A 22962-nucleotide genomic window follows, 5' to 3' on the forward strand; every position below is an offset into this window, starting at 1 on the left:
ATTTGGTTTCTTATCAGAATTTTTATGCACTCTCGTTCGATCAGAGGGAAAGGGATCCTCCTAATCCCTTCCATCAAATCCATCAATTTGGATCCTTGAAAATTAATTCAACGGCTAAAGTTATTATAACTTTTAAAAAAACCCTCTGTTTTTAACCGTTGGATCAAATTTTAAGGGCTCGGATTTGTGGATTTGGTGAAAGAGATCCGGAAAGGATCCCTTTATAGATTAGAGAGGTCTAAGGAGGGAATAAATGGTCCCAATTTTAAAATTTTAAGTAAAGTTCATCTAAATGACATTCGAATGAGGCTGTAATACTCACACACCTGTCATATTTTCCACAAGCACTTCATAATCAAAATAGAACAAATATATGAATATAGTAGATATTTGAAAGTTTTTCAATACTTCCTAACATTGAATGATACAGAAAATGAATGGCTGAGATTGAAGATAAAAAATTTAAACAGCTATGAAAATCACATATAACAGCTAAAACTTCTGTAACATTGGAGGTGATACTTAGCTCTCATTCAAACTACCATCTCTTAAGTTTTTACAGAAAAATGATATTTACATCAAATATTTTAATCGGAAATTTTCGTATTTTTGTACCACTGCACTGGTATTTCAGTTGGAGTTCATATGTCCACATTCTTAGTAGTAGCACTAGATATATTCTGCTTGATCATAGTTTTCTAAGTTATAGAAATTCCCTATGTACAATGTGTGCTCTTTACTAAAAACGGACACATCATCGATAGTGTCAATAATATGATTGATGTATGGACGCATTATTAATGACATATCAATAACTTGTATTTTATTTTATTTTATTTAAAAAAAGTCTAATTTCATAGCCGGGTTACTTCAAAGTAAACCTTCAAACTCTGCTCCTTCTTTGCCTCAAAATGCTGCTGATGCTCATCCCCACCCTTATCATATTTGTGGACTTCGAGTCTACAGTGGTCGGTCGGGTAGATCAAAGGTCATTTGTAACCCTTTCATGATCTATTCACAAAAGACGCAGGTTTGGCACGGGTACGAAGCTCCAACCCCATCTTCTACAAATCTCTTGCTGCGGCTTGTTCTTTGCCTCTTCCTTGGTTGCTGATGGTGGCATCGACAGTTCTTGCGTTAGAGGAGTAGTAGGGGTTTCCGGCGTTGTTATTTTGTTTTGGGACTAAATCCTTGCTTCGAGTCCCATATTTTGTTTCTTGACTGGTCCATATCCTCAACTTGTGCTTTAACTTTGTATTTGAACCTTTTACGTACGTCTGTTTATTTCATCATTTCCATCATAAAGTACAAGGTTTCATAAACATAGGCAATGTCCTAACTTGAGTTGCATCAACTAGGCAATCACAGTACCTCCATAAAACCAATGTTACCCCTAATTTTCACCTGATTACTAACTTTTCTTGACACTTCTCTGCCAAGAAAATACACATTTTCACATAAGTAATCAAATCACATCTCCCCTGACTTCACTCCCAGCAGTTGCCACTTTCCCCAGTTGGGGAAAATGTTGGTGCACTAAATAATGCACTCACATAATTCAAATGCTAAATTTGGCTGGACTGTTAGATATACCAAAAAATTCAACACCATCGTACTATATACATTTGCTAGTCTTTTCATAAAGCAAAACCACAACAAATATTGCTACACTATGACCCCACGATCCAGTGGTTATCTATCAATTTTCAGATTCTTTAGATCAATTATATTGTCAGTTTTCACACCTACACCTCTCAAATCTTGGCTCTCTACATAAAATCGAGAAGTAAATTATTTTTATACACTATTTTTAACTTTTTACACACCCAATGCTCATCTTTGTTCATTGATTTTCTTTGATTTATTCAGTCTAACGGGGAGAAATTGATTGGGGGGGAGGGGTGTATGAGGAGACTAAGGGTGTTTGTAAATCACTTCCTATAATGAATTTTGTGATCTTTCAACCTTTTGCAATTCGTAAAAAATAAAACCAAAGAAAAGTATTGGAAAACTATAGTCCTTATATGAAAGATTCTCTCGTACAATCAAGATATAGTCTTAATGACTTTACTTATCCAATAAATGTTTGCTACATGTTTAAAAAGTAAACCACATGTCCAATACTTGATGGATTGACGACATGATAGTATCTCTTTAGCTATACGAACATTTTTTTTTTAAATGACGAATTATTGATGTTTCGGAAGTAGATACAAGTTATCGATACATTTCAGTGCGCGTCTATTCTTTACTAAAGGACGCCCTAAAAAATTGACCCTTGATTCAAGCATGTGAAAATCATGTACTGTAAAGTTATAAACTCTGTAATTTTGAAGAGGTTAAAATATAATATTTAGTTCCAAAATTTATACTGCAGTCTGCAGCTTTTCCCTTCTCTTGTTCCTTTTTCGGTCGAGCTTTCCCTTCTCTATTGGAAGGAGAAAGCGAATGAATTTTTACCCTTTTATGTGTGCGTGTCAGTTTGTGTGTCATTGGAAGCCAAAGCGGCAATACACATTTAGGGCTGGTTTGGTATTGCTGTGCTTTGAAAAAAAGCTGCTGCGAGAATAAGCAGCTGTGCTGTGAGAATAAGCGGCTGTGAAATAAAGCAGCAGAGTGTTTGGTAAACTTTTTTGTAAAAGTGCTTTTGGAAAAAAATGCAGTCTGATAGTGAGTCTTTTCATTAAAGGAGCATTGTAGCTCGATGTGCTTTGAAAAAAAGCCAGTTTTCCAAAGCTGCAAATAGCAGCTTCAGCTTTTTCCTTTGATTTCAGCTTATTCTCACAGCAGGTTCCAAAATAAGCCATTTTTTTCAGTTTACCAAACACCTAAAACCCTCACAGCTTTTTTTCATGGGTGCTTTTTGTTTAAGCACCTCACTCCCAAACTAGGACTTCATATGCCATTGTCTTTTATTCGAGCGATATTATAATTTAATTGAAATTACAGTAGTATGATTTGAATTTGAGTATTTAGAGTCACGTTACTTTAGCCAACTTGTCCGCTTCCAAGCATGTCGAATACTGCCATGTTTAACTGGACGCACATATAGCAACTCAATTTAAACTACATTACCCAGAAACAGAAGCGCATTGTACAGATTTTGAAAGTTGCTCTGCCTGTTTTCATGCTTGCTTACTAATTCTAAAACTCAAACCCTCCAAAAAAAAATCTAAATTTAGAAGGAAGAAGGAAAAGCTCATTCCATATGATCTCCACCATGGAAGACTCACCGTACGGTTCGAGAAGGCGAGACGAGCCGGAGTTCAGCCTGAGAGAGTGGGCAGTGAAGGCCCGGATCAGCCGCGAAAACCTGAATTCCAGAAGGTTTTCAGCTTCCTATATTCCAAGCTTCAGAGAGGACACAAGGTCTTTCAGATCAAACATTACAATCTCCAGCACTGCTTCTTCCCCTGGCTATAACTCAAGAGGTACCCTTCTCTCTACTTCCCTCAAAACCCAAGTTCAAATCCACCATTTCTCATCAGTTCCTCCACTTTTTTCGCAGATGAAATCGACCCGGCAACGTACTCATTCACCACAGCTCTCAAAGGTACGAAATCATGATCGTGAAAACATGTTAATTCAATATTCAAATTATAACATATTGTTTCAGAAATTCTCTATGACGTTTGGTCTTTAGTAATTGTTTTTTAATAAAAAAAAAAACGGACATCTATTCCATAACCAGACTAATAAACAATGTAGAAATTCTCATGTGCATAACGTCCCATCTTTACTATTGCCTTCTTTATTAAAAAACAGACGTCTGTTCCATAGCCGAACTAATATATAGGGTTTTGTATTGTTCTTGCAGCATTGCAGGCAAGGTCAGCTTATCATAGTTGGGAAGCGTTATCACCAGAAGGGTTTGTTTTGAATTCAAAGTGGAATGAAGCAGAGAAATACATATGCAACCCTCTATCAGGGCAGGTTCCGATGGAGTGTTTATCTGCAAAAACACTTAGCGGAAGATCGTTTCGCAACGCAACGAATCGAATCACAATGTCTGCACCTCTTGTTTACTCTTCCCACACGAGACCAATCCATACAACCAACATTGCCAAGCCTTCTTTTAATCCTACAAAAGAAGATTTGGCTCCTCAATTTCCAGTTCCAGGTTAACCCACGTCATCTTGCTTCTTATTAATCATGTTTCACTCGCAAGCGAATGGTTTTTCGTGTTGAGAAATGATTTACGCACACCATTTCTTCTCCTTCAACTTTGTTTATTTCTGCTATTTGATTCTTCTTTGACTTATTCAGTCTAAAGGCCGGAAATAAACAGGAGTGTAAAAAATTACTCAAGTTCTCGTCATATGATACAAAATTTTCATTCGAAATCTGTTTTTCAATGCAGCAAAGAAAACAGAGGGCATGACTAGAGATGTTGGGACTCAAAGCACTCCTCATGATTTGAGTTCAAGTAGTAGTCCTAGCTCTACTTCAACCCCTCCGATCGTAGAGAGATCGTTAAATCGATTTCGAGGAGGAGATTCGTCTAGAACAAGTGCAAAATTAAAATCTGACTACGAGGTATGTTCTTGCTCATATTTAAGGGTAATTGTAACGAAATATGCACAAATAAAACCGATTTGTGTAACTGTTTTAAGATAAGACAGGAAGAACACTATCTATATAACGAGACACTAAATCGAATTATATACAATTTATTATCAGTTTAGTAACTTTTTCTTGTGTTTTTAATTAGCGATGTGTTTTGGAAGATAGGACAATTAAATGAAGGCTGCATTTTGTGGTTGGTGTCATAAAATTAAAGTATTCCCTTCAAGGTGGGGGACTAGCAGATTGAATTGGTCCCTCTTTGGTTTCGTGGCACATGCCCATCTTAGTACTGTTTCCTCGATATTTTCCCCCCAGGTGGCCCTGCTTTCTAGCGAAAAGGAATCATTTTTACCAAGGTCACAAATTCGAACATTTAAAATTTGATTCAACAGATATAAATAGGAACATACTTTAAAAATTATAATGACTTTAATCGTTGTATCAAATTTTAAAAGCCTAGATTTATTACCTTGATGGACTTGGTAGAAGGGATCCCTTTCCCTTTCCCTTTCCAGCACATAAACTCTCCTCGGAATATCATTTTGCCTCCAATAAATTGAAAATGTTGGGTAGGGTAAGCTGTCACAAAGTGTTGGACCGTGTGGATTAAGAGTTGTATTTATAACTGGTCCAAAAGTACTCAAATGCAGTTGGACTTGTTTCGTTTTAATAACGTCTGATCATTTAGCTGGCCAAGATGTTCTTAGTTTTCCACTTACATTAAATGACAATATTTAAGCTATTCACGCACTATTATCTTATGAGGCAGTACATGATTGATTAGTAATATGACAGAGAGTTATCTCTAGTGTAAATAAGTTTATCTCGTGTCATAGAATAAGTTTCAAAACAATTGGCATGTCCACAATTGTGTTATTTTCTGACCACCTTCTTTTTGTTTTTGTGTGGAACCCTTAAGATTCTTCAATGCAAATGTTAAAAAGGATTCTTCACTTTTTCTCCTCCCTTTAATCCTTGGGGTTCTCAATGAAAGTGCCCCATCACTGGTATATTGGTTCATCTTTTTGGAAAAGATAGTCATGTGTTTCAGGGTTTGCTACTTGATGATTTTACCGTTTAAGTACACATTTGTTGCATCTTTGGACTAGGTGAGTCATGTCCTTTCAAACTTTTTGCTAGGGTTTGTAATCGTCCAATTGTACATGCTATGATGGAGATTATCGTTTCATGGTTTTTGGGACATGTGATCTAACATGGTACTTGGCTGCAGATAGTGGCACCAGTCTAGTCTAGCTCTTGATCCAATGTCACACTTCATTTCAAAATGATGGTCTCCGTCTAACCCCAAGCGAGCATATGCTTACATATAATCATGATATATTATGGTATTTCTATATCAATTATCACGTAAGTTAAGTGGTTAGGGAGATAGATAACTAAAGATTTTTCGATACACATACGTTTTTCTTCTAAAATGAACTTAGTTTTGCACCATCAAACTTTAGACCGAACACAAATTAGGACCGGCTCTTTATTTTACAGACGAGAAAAACTAGTTAGGTTAAAAGTGTTTCTTTTTTCATATACCTGAAGGCTCTTACATTATTTTATTTTACTTTCCTTATCAAATTACCAAACTTTTATAAGATGCAACTGAAAAACATATAAAATATTGCAGGTGGAAGTGAAAGATACAAAAGAAACAGAAAGCGAAAAAGAAGAGCAAAAGTGCAGGCAAGGTGGGTGCTTGTCATGGATGAGAAAAAGGTATAGAGAGAAACACAAACCAAAAAGCAAGAAGAATATCTTTCTTTCTCATCTGAATCTCAAAGCGTCCTGAGAAAATTAAATTATTATTAAGAGCTGAAATTATTAATATTGTAAAAAAAGAAAAAAGAGAAGTGAATATTTGTAGGTAAACGCAGAGATTTTCCGTGTCTCTTGAGAAATCTTTCGCAGAGAGGAAGAACAAAGAACAATCAATCAATGTATTATTATGTTTATGTTTTGTTAGTATTTTGGGTCAGTGATGATGTTAATGTTTTTGTTCTTGCTGTGTTCAAATTGGCCGACAGCTTTGGGCTTCACGTGCATGCTTTTTGTTTGTGTGCTTTGGAAAATGGTAGCTTGAGGAGCAACTATAAGATATTTAGGATTCAAAATATGGAAAACTAATGAAAAATATTTGAAAATTTTGAGTTTTAACTATAAGGACAAAATAAAGGGTAAAGTGAATGGTACCAGGTTAACTTTTTAGTGTAAAAATGTGATTTTTCGTTAAAGTGAACAGTACCGGAAGCTTTTTGTTAAAGTTCTCTTCAAAATATTTTGAATATCTCAATCTTGGGTAACTAAAACATCAATCGTTTTTTAGTGCGGTTAACTGCAGTCAAGCTTATTAACGACATAACATCAATCATATCGATTGTATAGCAACAGTTCTACATTAAAGTATCAATAATAGTGACAACGAATTTGCGATATGTCCACATTTTGTAAGTAGTTAACCACATGTTAGACAACCACTAGTCCCACATGCTTAAGCTGTTAGAAATCGGGCAAACGAATGAAGAAGACTCACAATAGCCAAAAGGAGAAAACACATGGCTTGAAGAAGTGGAAGATCTAAGCTTCAAGAATTTGAATTTGAAGCTTGCAGACGAGTAACAATGACTTCAAGTTTTGCTCATCTTTCTGATACTTAAAAATTCTGTGTACAATAAAGCTTTTGCCAACTGAATATAAACAAAAGTTTTACAAGTAACAAAAGCTGTGTAATATGAAACTACACTACATAGCAGTATTTGATCAAACTGTAATACATTTTGTTTACAACGGTGATGCAGACGGTTTAGCGTTGGAGTTGGAAATAAGTCGGACTTCGTATAGATTATTTTCTCCCTTGCCTGCACCACGAAGTAAGCATTATTCATTGGTGAACCCCAGCTTTCTAATTTGACAAGTTCGAAAACTTTCACTAAAATTGAAGCATTTAGAAATAAAACTCACCAACTTCAGCTGTGATTCCTGGTCCGAAGAATGAAGCAAACTTGGCCTAGAAATGTCAGAATTTGGTCAATCAGTATGCAGAATCTTCTTCTCAAAATGCAAGGTCAAATAATTTCTTATGCCGGGAAGCACAAGCAAACTTGTAAACATGGTCTTCAAGGAGTAAATCTAATTATAGATAAATGCGACTATTACCAAGTGAAGCGGGACTTGTAGACTCATAATTCTTTACCTGTCGTTGTTCAAAATCTGATAATTGCAGAGCTTTTGCCTCAAACACCAAGACTAATGAGTATCTACCATCTCCGGTGACCTATGAATATATGATCAAAATTTGTGATAGTATTAGTGATTGGGGATCAATGGTCGGTCACACTTTGGTATAAAGTAACTAAAAGCCTCACCGCAGTTTGAAGGGATTAAAACCTTAAGGATATTGCAAGATTCTTTAAAAAACAATTCAGAATCATATCATGTCATCAGTCTGCTCTTGTATGTGATATTTTAGGAAAGAATAAAATTCTACTTTCATAGAAATTCCCGAAAGAGTTTTACTTAATGGAAGGTAATAAAAAAGAGATTGCAAATGGTCACAGAAAAAAGTTTTATTTAGGGAAAGTAATCAAAAGTTTATGGCTTGCCAAGTGCAGGTGAGAAGTATACCTCTTCACGAATACTTTGGAGAGTAGGTGCACTCCTCCGAGCAATTCCTCCACCCTGAAAGGAAAACCAGGTAAATGAGAAGATGTTAAGCACAAAACAATGCATGAAGCGTATATTCCTAATAACAAGGCCCTCAGTGTAACTGTGCACTGAGCATAAGATTATCTACATCCAAAATTCTTTTAAAGGGGAAGTGTAGTGATGATAAGTTGCTTCCATGAAGGATGCGGAAGGCCAATCATTTCTTTCACTCTCGCAGAATATTCTGAAACAAATGAATAGATGTAATAGAGTTTTTGTATTTACACGCAAAGCGGACAACGCACCTGACCATACTGGAAGATTCGTTTCAATGCCTCATCCAAATGCTGCTCATCTCCATAGCGATACCTTGTAACATCATTCCTGACCTAATTCCATATATCGTATCATTCAGGTAAAACAACAAAAAAAACCACGGATTGCATGCATCAAATGTTCATAGAAATGATCAACTCTAACCATTTATGGACTTAGGACTAACCCCAAAGTTCGGAGGGGTTGATAATATTCCCCAACATCCTATTCTGTATTTTAAAGAAACTGATTCTCAAGCACACATTTTTACAATAAGATCCTTTTTCGATTACCTCGCCTACGTTCAATATTGTTATGATGAAGCACAAGAAGAAACTAAAAAAGTCATGCCTAAAACCTCAATCATCTCGATACATTACAGGACCATTTGTTGTCGAAAGTTTTTGAGGGTTTTTGAGGGTTGCTGCAATAAATTTGCCACACCATACATAAACCATTACAACATCTATCTTCTTAAATTACCACACCCTTATGTCAAGAATGAGCCAATTCAAGGTAATTACCTGGGTAAGGATCGGCGTGGCACTTGTTTCCCTTAATTGCAGGGCGTCCGAATAAGTCAAGCATGGCACCGGCTTTAGTTCAGCATACTGATATAACAAAGAAACCGAAATAACTATTTTGCAAATTGAAACACAAAATATTTCATGTCAAGAAATAAACAAAGCCAACGCTTATCTAAATAGAAGAGCAAGCAACTAGGTGTGAATTTGTTTGACAATCAAAACCAATGACCCGGACAGAAAGTGCGTGAAACCAAATCAACAACTACTAATCCGCATGGTCACCAGGACAACATTCGAAACTGGCAATACCCTGCATTATAAATTTGACACAAGATATTGGCTTTGGTAATTAGTTTTACCTTGAATGCCATACCAATGATTGCAAGAGGGAAGCCATATGTGAGCATCAATGCTGACCATTCAGACCCGGGAAGGATATTAAAGTACGCCCCGAAACCATACCTGTTCAAAATTCGTCACAAACACATAAATTAATAAAGGTCGTACCCAGTGCACAAGACTCCCGTTTTACGCAGGGTCTGGGAGAGATGAATGTCGGCTAGCCTTACCCCCATTTATGGAGAGGCTGCTCCCAAGTCTCGAACCCGAGACCTACCGCTCATGGGCGAAGACACTTGCCATCGCACCAAGTGCGACCTCTTACAAACACATAAATTAATCACGAAAAAAAATATGTAAGGATCAAAATATGCTTCAAAAATTTACAAACTTGATGCTGCGATAAAGTACTCACGACAAGAGTGAAACCCCAACACCAAGACCAATAACCCCAAATGAAACCTGCAAACATCAAACAAGGAAAACTACATGGTACAATCATAGAAGTCTGTATACATATTCATATCTATATTAACAGTATATAATATATTAGAAGCTCGAATATTTTCTGAAAACAGGCGCAAGATAAAATCGGTTACAAACTTTAAATAACAAAGTACATTCACTAAACAGACAATAAAGTGTCACTACACCGTTTTATATACGGTTCATTCTATGTTAAATACCCCACTAATTCTATTTGTTTTCAAAATTTGTAATCGGTTTTGTTAAAAAAAAAAAAATTGTAATCGGTTTTATTTGTGCATGTTTGATTTGGTGCCAATGTACATCGTTTTTTAAAAAGAGTAAAGCAGAGCAGATGGTACCTTAGCGAGGGAGAACTGGTCGTCGGGAACGATGGTTTTGCCGGCGGTGGAGATGGAGGGGAGGGTGGAAGGCTGGGTAGAGGAGTCGGCGGCTCTCGGGATGGCCAGTTTGGGCTTGGACTTCGAGAGTTGGCGGGCTCTGAATCCAATGGGATCCAGGTGGATGAGGAAGCTGGTGATGGGCCTTGATGATGATGAGGCCGTGTTATGTTCACGCAGGGAGAGAAAGCGGTGGCGGTTGACGTCATGGTGGCGGCAGAAGCTGCTGCTTCCTCTTGCAGTTGCAGTTGGAGTTGATAGTGCTTGCGTTGCCATTGGGTTCTCTCTCTCACTCTCCCCCCTTCCTCAAAGATTCAGACTTTGAGAGAGAAGCTCAGCAGTTTTGCTGGTTACTCCCAGCCGCCAAATTTCTGATTACGTGTCCTCATGTCATCCATTTTCTTTTGCTTTTTCAGATAAGTTGTAAAAATACTTTTAAGCTCATTTGACTACAAACTTAAATATACTTTTGAATAGAAAAGCAATTTTGAAGAATTATTCTGCCGAAGAAGAATGTGTTACGTGCATTTTTAAGAAGCACTTTTAATATATAGTTTATATTAATTTTTAAATAAAAGTGCATGTTCACTTATTACCAGTAAATCACGTTATTGATTGCCGTTCGATAAGCATCATCCCTTGAAGTTTAGTATTTTTCAAAAAAAATATATGAACTTAAGTATTTTATACGGCAAATTAGTCATGAACAAATGAAAAAAACTTCAAAGCCCTATCAAGAATTCGAGATAGATCAAGAGATAGGAAAATCATTTGTTCAAAAGCTGTTCTGAAATAACTTTGACAAAGCTCATCATATGACTTACATTTCCCATTACAAAATAATTATGATCCAACTATTCGGTACTGAGTACTACGGGGTTGTAGTATTTCTCACCATTTGTAAGTGAAAAATGTTACGTTTAAATATTGTAAATAGCGAGTTCAATACTTATTTATTCCTCACCTCTTTTATTTAAATATAGCGTCTTATAAAAAATAACTATTCAAAATTTCATAACCCCATTCTGAGGCAGCTCGCCGATTTTTCATGATCACTTCCCCTTTAAATCAGCAATGCCTAAAGAGCAAAATCCGGACTCGACCGGCTCTTTCATTTCAGCGCCACAAAGAACAAGTTTTCAACACAAGGAGCTCCATCCCATGGTCTGATATCTGTACAATACTCAAAGATAAAATTAGAACATCGAAATAACTACTGGAAAGATTGTATTTGGCACAGTTAAAACTAACCTTGAAGCAATATATCTTCACGAAAATCGCTTTTTGGTTTCCAGAAGGCATGGCCTTCAGCATCCACAACATAAGGCTCTATTCTAACAGCTCTAATTGCCTCACATAAGTCAAAACAATTTTAACACGAGCATGTGTAACAAGGACGTATGAAAGATACGAAAGCTTCATAGTTTGCAAAATGATGTATCAGACTTTCATGAAAAAAAAAAACGAAATATTAAAAGTAAAACATCAATTGTAGAAACAAAAAAAGGGCAATCGAAAGGCTGAAGATACTGTAGATGTCTCTTCATTATGAGTTGTTGTATAATCATTGTCACGCCAACAAAAGTTGTTAAGAGTATTTTTGTTAGTCTGTTAAGTGATTTGTGTTAGGAATGTCAGTACTACAAGATAAAGAATGCACAAGGTAAAGTAGAAAATGGACACCAAGAATTTATGCGGTTAGGCAATTTATGCCTACATCCACAAAACAAGGATCAATCTTCACTATATGAAAAAGATGAATACAATAAGAGTAGTCTTACCAAGCCAAAGACAAGACTTGATGGATACAAGTATGACACACACTTTCTATCCTTCTAAACTTCACTCACACAATGTGTAGTGGAACACTCTCTCTCACTCTTGGAGTGGAACTAAACTTCACTCACACAATGTGTAGTGGAACACTCTCACTCTCACTCTTGGAGTGGAACTCTAGCTTAGGACTTGATCCTTTGCTACTCACTACTCTCTTGATTGGTTAGTTCATCCAAATGGTGTGGATGCCTTCTCCTTTTATAGGCATGGATGTAACCTTGAAGAAGCATGGAAACATCATGCTAGAGATATCTAGATAATTCCACTACCTTCGGAAGCTAGAATTATCTACACTAATCTTGTATGTTGGTGGAATCTTCACCATTCTTCTAGACTATTCCACCAACTTGAACTTTGCTAGAATTATCTAGCATGTGCATGGATCTTTCCATTTGCAACCAAGGAAGCTAGTACTCTCTAGCTTCTTCCATCTACTTGATAACATACTAAAATTGTCTAGCATGCTCCAGCCTCCTCTCTTGTTTACTAAAATAATCTAGAACATTGATCATGGGTTGGACCATATACCAACAATTTGTTAGTTCGTTAATTAATTATAAGTAACCTTGTACTATGTTCAGTATATATAAGGAACTGCAACTCACAAATGTGATTAGTTAGTGATTTTCTCATAAATACAAAAGCCTCATTTCTCTCTAAACTCTCTCTAGTTCATCATCTGTCTCGGTAAAAGATACTAACTTTCCGGTAACATGGCCATTATTGCTTCAAGCTCCTCCTTGTGAGCTTGAGTTGCCTCACTTATGAGTACTGAAGCAATGGAGTCCGACTCTGAAATCGGGACATCATCGCTATTGTCTGCAGTGGTCCTCTTAGCCATCTGCTCCTGCAACTTTTCTTGGAGGTCTCTCTCCTGCACATATATGATTTAGTTAAAAACAGAACTCTACGTTGACTTTAAAAGATGCTTGCCTTGTTTTTCATATTACCTTATCCTTTGCTCTTGTAACTTTTCCTTAGGCGTCCCTTGTTTGTTCCACATATCTTTCATTTTGCTTCTCAATCCATCCACCCAGTCTACTGGAGAAAAGATTGAAAAGTTCTCGTCACTCGTAACGCAAAAAACAGCTCAATTACACATTTGTAATTTACATATAATATGCCCATCTTCTACTTACTCAGAGTCAAGAGCCTTATCATAACCTTCCCCGCCTCCACAAAGATATTAGAGACCCCGAATGCAGAGATCAGTTCACACCAAATTTTGGTACCATGAACAATTGGTGCTATTTTTTTCTCCGTCACAGTAGATAATTCAAAATTTTCCTCCCACCTCCTTCCGTCTCCTCCCCTTAACTTCAACCCGTTAAAAACAAATCATTAGTCTCATAATATATATATATATATATATATATATATATATATATATATATATATATATATATATTTCTCAAATAGAGAACGTGTGGCCTTCGCTAGTTTTTTAGAAAATGAACCGTCATAAAATTTTAAGGGTATTATTCAACAATCTATATTTATTGTTCCTCAAATTAATTTAGCTCCGATTAAAGGTTATTTTCGACGGTTATAAACAAAAAATCACAATATAAAGGTTATTTTAGCTCCGATTTTAATGAATTTTTATAGCTACACTCCTCGACCATATAAGAATGCAATGATTAAATTTGATCTTCAATTTAAAATATTTACACTAGTGGATACCACAAAATCTTATTTTATACTTAATGGAAGTATAACATTAACTCTAAGTGTTTGTTTAATCTACCGTTTTGATGCGATACGCATTCTACGAAGCGTTTTTTAACGATCCAACCGTTAAACTTGTTTGTACACACTCCGAGATCGCTTACGTAAAAAATCGTAAAAAACAAACATTCAGAGATTACGTAACGGAACAAAAGTTTTCGACGGTTATAAACGAAAAATCATAATTTAACGGTTGTTTTAGCTCCGATTTTAATGATTTTTTACAACTACACTCCTCGACCCTATAGGAATGCAAATATTAAATTTGATCTTCAATTTAAAATATTTACACTGGTGGATATTACAAAATCTTATTTTATACTTAATGGAAGTATAACATTAACTCTAAGTGTTTGTTTAATCTACCATTTTGATGTGATACGCATTCTACGAAGCGTTTTTCAACGATCCAACCGTCAAACTTGTTTGTAAAAACTCCGAGATCGCATACGTAAAAAATCACAAAAAACAAACATTAAGATATTAGGTAACAGAACAAAAGTTTTCGACGGTTATAAACAAAAAATCACAATATAAAGGTTATTTTAGCTCCGATTTTAATGAATTTTTACAGCTACACTCATCGACCCTATAAGAATGCAATGATTAAATTTGATCTTCAATTTAAAATATTTACACTAGTGGATTTTATACTTAATGGAAGTATAACATTAACTCTAAGTGTTTGTTTAATCTACCGTTTTGATGTGATACGCATTCTACGAAGTGTTTTTCAACGATCCAATCGTCAAACTTGTGTGTACACATTTTGAGATCGCATACGTAAAAAATCACAAAAAACAAACATTAAGAGATTAGGTAACAGAACAAAAGTTTTCGACGATTGTGAACGAAAAATCACAATTTAACGGTTACTTTAGCTCCGATTTTGCTGATTTTTTACAGTTACACTCCTCGATCCTATAAGAATGCAATGAATGAATTCGATCTTCAATTTAAAATATTTACACTAGTGGATAAATATTATTTTATACTTAATGGAAGTATAACATTAACTCTTAAGTGTTTGTTAAATCTATCAATTTGATAGGATATGCATTCTACGAAATTAGTTTCAACGACCCAACCGTCAAATATGTTTGTATACTTCGAGATAGCATGTGTAAAAAATCGCAAAAAAAAAATAAAATAAAATAAAACATGTGTTTATTTATTTATTTTTAATCAATATAACATTTTAAAATAATAAAAGAGTACACTAAATGTTCATGTGTGTTTATATGCCAGACAATGTGCTTTGTGACACATTGAAAACAATTGTTTGAATTTCTTTGTATCCTTTTGCTTGCCTGTGAGGGAGCATAATCCTTATTACAAAAATGATAGAGCTTCAGATTGTAGTCTGTTGTTATTATTCTCTCAAAAAATTTATGGCTCGTGGGAATTGGGTTCATTAGACTATAGAAACATGAGTGAAAAAAAAATTAAAATATGTGTTTATTTTTTATTTTTTAATCAATATAACATTTTAAATAATAAAATTTTCATTTCTGTCGGTTATAACCGCCAAAATACTAAAATAATAACCGCAAGAAAGTAAAATAATAAAATAGTCAATTTCTGTCGGTTATAACCGACAGTAGTTTTATAATATCCGCCACTAATTAAATAATGTGTCGGATATAATTTATCCGACATGATTTTTCTAAATCCGCCACCATCATCCGCCACCTAAAGCTAATATAGTGATTCTCTAACAAAAAATGTCGAAATCTTTATTCTCTTCCTCAAAATCATTCTCTAATTGATAAAATGATAATTATAGTGAAAAGCCAAAATGTTATGATTTTGTAAATACTCATTGAAAACTTTTAGTTAAAAAAATAGGGTAATTCTTAATTTATTACTCTCAAGTGTTGTCAAATTCGTACTTTTTATCCTTAGTTTTTTTGTCTCACTTTCATGCCTAAAGTTACAATTTTCTCCCAAAATCATAATTTCGTTAGTTTAGCCATTAAGTCCTCCATTAAACGATGACGCTGCAGGCCTTTGGCCCCACAAAAAAAAAAATTAAGTCATACAAAAAGTTTGGGCAATAAAAAAAAATCATAAGTTTAGAAAAAGTACTAAAAAAACTACAAAATTGAAAAATCTTTGCCTTCACTTTTCGACAATCACTACAATCCAACTCTCCTCCTCCTCCTCTATCTCATCTGAGAAATGACCACAACATCTGTTCTCAATACTCAAGTCGTTAATATCTCCACCATTCAGATCTCACCACCTCACTCTATGGGCTGGGCATAGTCGCCCCCACATGCACTCACTAACCAATGCCGATTTTGGACCAGCTACGACAAGTTGTCGTCACTCCGATTCTCAAATTTCACCGCCAAACCAAATTCTCATTTCTAATCAATTCATACCCGCTTCGGATTCGTACTCACGACTCGGCTACACGAACAAAAGCTAAACGACAATGTTTTCGACAACACGACGTATATGAACTACACGAACCTGTTCGACGGGCAGATGGACGTGGGTAAGAGTAGTACCCACGAGAAAAAAGAAAAAGGGGTTGCGTTGGTGTAGATTTCGAGTGGGTCGGGTTGGTGTAGGGTGGGGGAGAGTCCGGTGGTAGTGGGGATGATGTGCAAGAGGTTGCACTGGTGTGGATGGGAGTGGTAGAGAGTGTTATTTTTTTTCTTTTGTATTTTTAGTAATAAAAACATTTTTTATTTTTTATTAATTTTAAATTTTTTGTGTGGTCAACTTGCCATGTCATCGTTTAATGGATGACTCAACGGCTAAACTAACAGAAGTATGATTTTGGGAGCAAATCGTAACTTTAAGTATGAAAGTGAGACAAATAAAACTAAAAGTAGCAAAGTGCAAAATACACGATACTTAAGGGTAGTAAAGTGAGAATTACTCTAAATATAATAACTTTTTCACCAATTCACATCAAAGACAGAAAAGAAAAGATATCTTCAATTCTTAGCAAGGTAAAATTCATCAATATCAAATCATCATTCAAACAAAACATTGAAATGATATGCTTACTAGTTTATTATTGGTACAACTAGTTTATTAGTACAACGAGTTTGTGGCTCAAATGATTATGAGCATTGATCCTTCAATCTAAAGTCTATAATAGATCCATCATTCTCTCAATACACTTGTATGAAGACACAAATATTGATGAAGAGGAACTTTTTTTTTAAAAACCACGAAAGATAGACATATATGAGAGTTGAAGATGAAAGGCATTTGTTGATATGAAAGTGAGAGGTGAAGACACAAATAAAACTCGCTTAAGGTTTGAATGGTATAATTGTGACTTGATTAAGATGAAATAAAAACAAATAGAAAGTGGTTTTACTTTGGTTTGCATTTCCCTTGTTATTCTTGGGACATATGATATCATGATTTCCTCTTCTTTGAATTCAAGGAACACAAGAAAGAAGAACATTAGAAAAGTTTCTTATTTTCAAAAAAAAAAATGACGGGAGAAATTGTAAAGAGAATCAGAAATATCGATGCAGAGAATTTTGAAAAAAAAAACACAAGATAAGATAGATCTGAGAGTTAGAAACGGGAGGCGTTTGTTGGTATGAAAGTGAGAGGGGTTGTCTAGGGTTTGAAGGGTATATCCTAACATGATTAAGATGAAATAAAAACAAATAAAGGAAGGTTTTGCTTTGCTTTGCATTTCCCTTGTTATTCTTGGCACGTCCACCATTTGTTTCCTTCTTCGCATCAAAGATCTGGCCTCCAACGGCCAGAGCATCGTGTTCTTGGACAACCATATTGTTCTCAGCAGCCGAGCTCACCTCCACCTCCATCTTCTCAACTGTGGCTGCGATAGAGCTTGGAGCTGTCACCATTTTCTTCAGAAAATCGACTGCAAGTACAAAAACTCTCTCTAATCCTCAATTCATACTCTCAAATTCGAACATTGGGGAGATTACATAGTTAACAGATGATGAGCATGTGGGACACTGGAGAGCAGCTGCTATTTATACTGTCCCAGTTCTCTTCCCTCTTCGACATTTGGCGGGAGAATTTGGTCGATAGTCAAACTTTTGGGATTTGGTTTAGGATTTGTTAATTTGTTTTTTTTTCTTTTCTGGTTGCAAAATATCAGGAGTTATAACCATCTTTCCTATTTAATTCATATTCTTCAGATTTGTTTCCCTGAAAGCCTAAAAGCATAGCATAGATATTCTTCAGATTTGTTTCCAAAAAAACCCTAAAAGCATAGATTTTCTTCAGATTTCTTTCCGTAAAAACCTAAAACCATAGATATTCTTCATATTTCTTTCTGTGAAAGCCTAAAAGCATTGACTTTCTTTAGTTTGTTAGAACGACCCTTTCAGAAAAATTAGGGTTGAACCGTTGAAGGCAACCGTACATACATAGCATGTGTCATGATAATTATTTTGAAAATCTTCGAAATCCTTATTTATTTACTCAAAATCATTTCTAATTCGTGAAATGCTAATTATTTTGAAAATTTAGAATATTATGATCTTGTTCTCACTCATTAAATTTTGTTATTTTATAGAGAAGTAACTATTTCACTAATTCACATTAAGACAAAAAATAACAAAAATAAAAATCTTCATCTGAACAAAATCTATACATCCTAATTTTCAAAATTTAATAAGCAAACAATTGAAATGATATCCATTAATAATGAAATTGTGGCTTAATTGGTTAAGAACATTCATTCATGAGGTGCTATAATCAATTCTTCACTCTCTCAACATGCTTGTAAAAGAAAACAACAAAAAATCTACTAATAATGTATGTTAAGAAAATATATCCACTTCAACTCAACGGAGAAATTTCTCTCAATTACTCACCCAAGAAATTCATTTAGATGCGCTAATAATCATCAAAAGAATTAATCTAATCCAATTTTCATTACAAGATCACAATCAAATTTGAAAAAAATACCGAAGTAATATTTATGAGAGTACCGACCAAAATGAAGTGGAGACAAAATAGAAAAATGCTACAGAAGTTACATATCTTCGTATTAGAGTGGGAGAATCGTAAGAGAGAAGCAGATATAACGATGAAGAAATTTCTTGAAAAAATATAATATATAAGACAAATATGAGAGTCGGTGATCTTTTCTAGTATGAAAGTGATAAGCGAAGACACAAATAAATAAGTGGCATCTAATGTGTGAAGGGTATATTTGTAATTTGATTCAAATCAAATTACAAATAAATGAGGGTTGCTTTTACTTTGCTTTTCGTTTTCCTTTTCAATCTTGTTAGGCCGATCCATTATTCGACTCTGGGTTTCTCAAGTTGGGCCGACCCAATATATAATGAGCACAACTGATCCTTTTATCTCGAGCTTGACCTGGCCTTGGAGATTGGCTTAGATCATGCTATACAAAAAGACAAATCCTTGTTTTGGTAGTCACTTGAGTAATTTTGATGGTGTACAAGAACCTTAACAACAATCTGTTGCGAGTTGTTTTGGTAGTCACTTGAGTAATTTTGATGGTGTACAAGGACCTTAACAACAATCTGTTGCGAGTTATATATTAGTTAAAGTGTAAATAGTAGTTTATTATCCCACATTGGTGAAGTATATATGTAATACCAATTGTAACTTCTATATATACTCCACTTTGGAGATTAATGAAATATAAGAAATTCCCAAATATTGTCATATATATTTTTGGTATTTACCATGTTTAGTTTAATATTGGTATTTACCATGTTTAGTTTAATATGGTATCAGAGCAGTTCGCTCTTGGTGACTTGTGTGCTTTAATTTTGTGCCCACTTTTTTCGTGATTTCCTTCGTTGAAAAAAAAAAATCGCGCTACAGTGTACGTGAACAATGATCTGTTTTGTGAACAGTGATCCTCTATAGTGCTGTAAACATTGATTGCTACAGTCCGTGAATAGTGCTACTACTGTATCGTGAACAGTGATTTGCTACATTGTTCTGGTAAATTGTTTTCATTACGCTGCGTATCTTTTGTGTCTTTATTGTTCGTGATTTTGTTCAATGGCTCAATGTAATCATAGTGTTGTTATGCATCTTGATGGAACAAATAAATGGATAATTGATACTGGGGCCACTGATCATGTGACTAGTGACCCTGGAGTGTTTGATGAGTTATGTGATTATGTTCGTGATCCGTATATTACTATTGCAAATAGAGCATATTCCCATGTGAAGGGTGAAGGCACTATCTATCTAACTCCAACATTATCACTGGTCCGTGCTTTACTTGTTCCTGATGTTAAGTGCAATCTTTTGTCGGTAGGAAAACTTCTTGATACCTTATATTGTTCTGCTCACTTTTACCCTACGTATTGTTATTTTCAAAACATTAAAACTCATAAGATAATTGGTCGTGGTAAAAGAAGTACATCTTGACTATGGAAGATACTGTTGTTTCCGGTTCCAATACTCATCAAGTTTTAAGTGCTAAAGTGGATGACAAACATCAAATTTGGTTGTGGCATCAACAATTGAGACATCCATCATTCAGTTATATGAAGCATCTATTTCCTTCTTTGTTTCGCACTTGTAGTGATTCAGAGTTCAAGTGTGAAACATGTGTCATGGCTAAGAGTCATCGTGCTTCCTTTCCTGTAAGTGATTTTAAAGCTACTTTGTCATTTGATTTGATACATTCTGGTGTGTGGGGTCCGGCAAAAGTTACTTCTAATGGATTCCGTTAGTTTGTTACTTTTATTAATGATTGTACTCGGTTAACTTGGGTGTTCTTGATGAAGAATAAAAGTGATGTTCTGTTACTTCTTCAAGAATTTTGTACAATAGTGTCTACTCAATTTCAGACCAAAGTTAAGGTCTTCAGGTCTAATAACGGAGGAGAATATGTGAATCACACTTTGACATGTTTTTTTGTGATCATGGTATTATTCACCAGACGACTACTCCGTTTACACTACAACAAAATGGTGTGTCCGAACGGAATAATCGTCAAATAATGAAGGTTGCCCGCTCCTTGATGTTGGATAAATGTGTTCCTAATCATTTGTGGGGTCATGCTGTTTTGGCTGCTATGTATTTGATTAATCGTGTTCCAAAGTCGAGTTCCTGATTTTCAGACACTGCTTGATGTGCTACAAAAACATGTTTCTCTTGTTTATGTATCAAAGCTTCCTCCGAAAGTGTTTGGGTGTATTGCATATGTGCATGTCTACTCTCATCAGCAGAGTAAACTTGATGCATGTGCTCTCTGATGTGTCTTTATTGGGTATGTTAACAATAAAAAAGGTTATAAGTGTTATCATCATCCAACTCAAAAAACTTATATTACCATGGATGTCACATTCCACGAGGAAGTTTCGTATTTTGTGAAGCCCTATTCCGACTCTCCACTTCGGGGGGAGAGGGGGAGTGAAGTGCAGATTTGAAAAGATAGTATGGATGATGTGTTACAGGCAGAGTTGGGAACATAACTTATTATGTTACGTGATACTGATTAGTCGGCTACAGATAATGAATGGTCACCTGTCATTCCCATAACTATTTCTACTAACGACAGATCAGATATGCCCAGCTAGTTGCCTGCCAGTATGTCTGACGAATTACCTTTTGATGATCGGTTGCCTGCTACTGATATGTCTAACGAGTTGCCTGATGATGGTTCGTCCAGTGATGATTCTTCTAACAGTTTGGTACAAGATGGTGGCATACATGAGGTAAATTATGATGATTCTTCTATTTATCAGTTGCCTCCACGAGCTAATCGTGGAAAACCTAAAGTACAATATGAGCCTGATATGCATGCCAAAACCAAATATCCTATCAACAATTATGTGTCTACTCATCGCTTGTCCAAACCATATGCATCTTACATATGTCAGCTGTCTAGTGTATCAATTCCGACAAAATTGCAAGGTGCTTTGTCTGACCCTAAGTGGGTTAATGCCATGAAAGTTGACATGGAAGCTTTGGAAAAGAATTCTACTTGGGATTTGGTTCATTTACCAAACAGGAAGAAAGCCGTTGGATGTAGATGGGTGTTTACTTTTAAGCACAAAGCAGATAGTTTTATTGACCGGTATAAAGCCAGATTAGTTGCTAAGGGTTATACTCAAACTTATGGGGTGGACTATCATGTGACTTTTGCTATTGTTGCCAAACTTAATACTGTGCGTGTTCTTCTGTCTTTAGTAGCAAATCAGGATTGCCCTCTGTTGCAGTTTGATGTTAAAAATGATTTCCTTCATGGTGATCTTAAGAAGGAAGTTTATATGGATCTCCCACCTGGTATTGGAACATCTCCTGAAAAATGTGTTGTATGCAGGTTATGAAAGGCTTTGTATGGTTTGAAACAATGTCCTAGAGCGTGGTTTGGGAGGTTTACAAGTTCAATGAAGAAGTTTGGGTATACCCAGAGTCATTCAGACCATACTTTGTTTCTAAAGCGACAAAATGGTAAGGTAACTGCATTGATTATTTATGTTGATGACATGATAGTGACTGGTGATGATCAGAAGGAGATACAACGCCTTCAAAAATACCTAGCTACTGAATTTGAGATGAAAGAATTGGGTGAATTGAAGTATTTTCTTATAATCGAGGTTGCACGATCCAAGCATGATATTTTTCTATCTCAAATGAAGTATGTTCTTGAGTTGTTAGCTGAAACAGGTATGTTAGATTGCAAACCTATTGATACTCCGATTGAGCAGAATCATGGTCTGGGCTTATTTCCAGATCAAGTTCCTACTCATAAGGAACAGTATCAGAGGTTTGTGGGAAGATTAATTTATTTGTCTCACACTCGCTCTAACATTGCTTATACAGTTAATGTGGTAAGTCAGTTTATGCACTCACCTAGTGAAGCTCATATGGATGCAATAACCCGTATTTTGAGGTACTTGAAGATGACTCATGGCAGAGACTTGGTTTTCTCCAAGAATGGTCATTTGAACGTTGAAGGGTATACAGATGCAGATTGGGCAGGTTCTATCACTGATCGGTGATCTACATCTGGATACTTTACGTTTATGGGTGGTAATTTAGTTACTTGGAGAAGCAAGAAACAAAAAGTGGTGGCTAAGTCAAATGCAGAAGCTGAGTTTCGTGGTATGTCTCATGGTGTATGTGAGTTGTTGTGGTTGAAAAAATTGTTGAGAGATCTTGGGTTTAAATAC

General features: G+C 35.4%; 2 protein-coding genes across 2 annotated transcripts; one reads left to right on the forward strand and one right to left on the reverse strand.

The window, feature by feature from the left end:
* The first annotated feature begins 2365 nt into the window (after positions 1–2365).
* Positions 2366–6576, forward strand: LOC103404707 (uncharacterized). The gene is made up of 5 exons (XM_008343653.4): positions 2366–3431; positions 3509–3553; positions 3818–4120; positions 4361–4536; positions 6206–6576. Exons 1-5 carry the CDS (start codon positions 3209–3211, stop codon positions 6365–6367), a joined length of 909 nt encoding a protein of 302 aa, XP_008341875.3. The 5' UTR covers positions 2366–3208; the 3' UTR covers positions 6368–6576.
* A 621-nt stretch (positions 6577–7197) lies between these two features.
* Positions 7198–10698, reverse strand: LOC103404708 (uncharacterized). The gene is made up of 9 exons (XM_008343654.4): positions 10229–10698; positions 9817–9863; positions 9422–9524; positions 9060–9146; positions 8526–8609; positions 8200–8253; positions 7769–7849; positions 7537–7582; positions 7198–7433 (listed from the first exon to the last, which is right to left on the reverse strand). Exons 1-9 carry the CDS (start codon positions 10541–10543, stop codon positions 7357–7359), a joined length of 894 nt encoding a protein of 297 aa, XP_008341876.1. The 5' UTR covers positions 10544–10698; the 3' UTR covers positions 7198–7356.
* Between the last annotated feature and the right edge of the window lie 12264 nt (positions 10699–22962).

This window comes from Malus domestica, chromosome 17 (genome assembly GCF_042453785.1).
Source record: "Malus domestica chromosome 17, GDT2T_hap1".
NCBI lineage: Eukaryota > Viridiplantae > Streptophyta > Magnoliopsida > Rosales > Rosaceae > Malus > Malus domestica.

Bases quoted from the DNA above. Each gene is read 5' to 3' on its own strand.
- LOC103404707 (XM_008343653.4), top strand. From the start codon at position 3,209: ATGATCTCCACCATGGAAGACTCACCGTACGGTTCGAGAAGGCGAGAC. The intron at 3,432-3,508 runs GTACCCTTCTCT...CTTTTTTCGCAG, and splicing joins CCCTGGCTATAACTCAAGAG to ATGAAATCGACCCGGCAACG. The intron at 4,121-4,360 runs GTTAACCCACGT...TTTTCAATGCAG, and splicing joins TCCTCAATTTCCAGTTCCAG to CAAAGAAAACAGAGGGCATG.
- LOC103404708 (XM_008343654.4), bottom strand. From the start codon at position 10,543: ATGGCAACGCAAGCACTATCAACTCCAACTGCAACTGCAAGAGGAAGC. The intron at 8,610-9,059 runs GTAATTACCTTG...ATATGGAATTAG, and splicing joins CCACGCCGATCCTTACCCAG to GTCAGGAATGATGTTACAAG. The intron at 8,254-8,525 runs GTGCGTTGTCCG...TTTTCCTTTCAG, and splicing joins GAATCTTCCAGTATGGTCAG to GGTGGAGGAATTGCTCGGAG.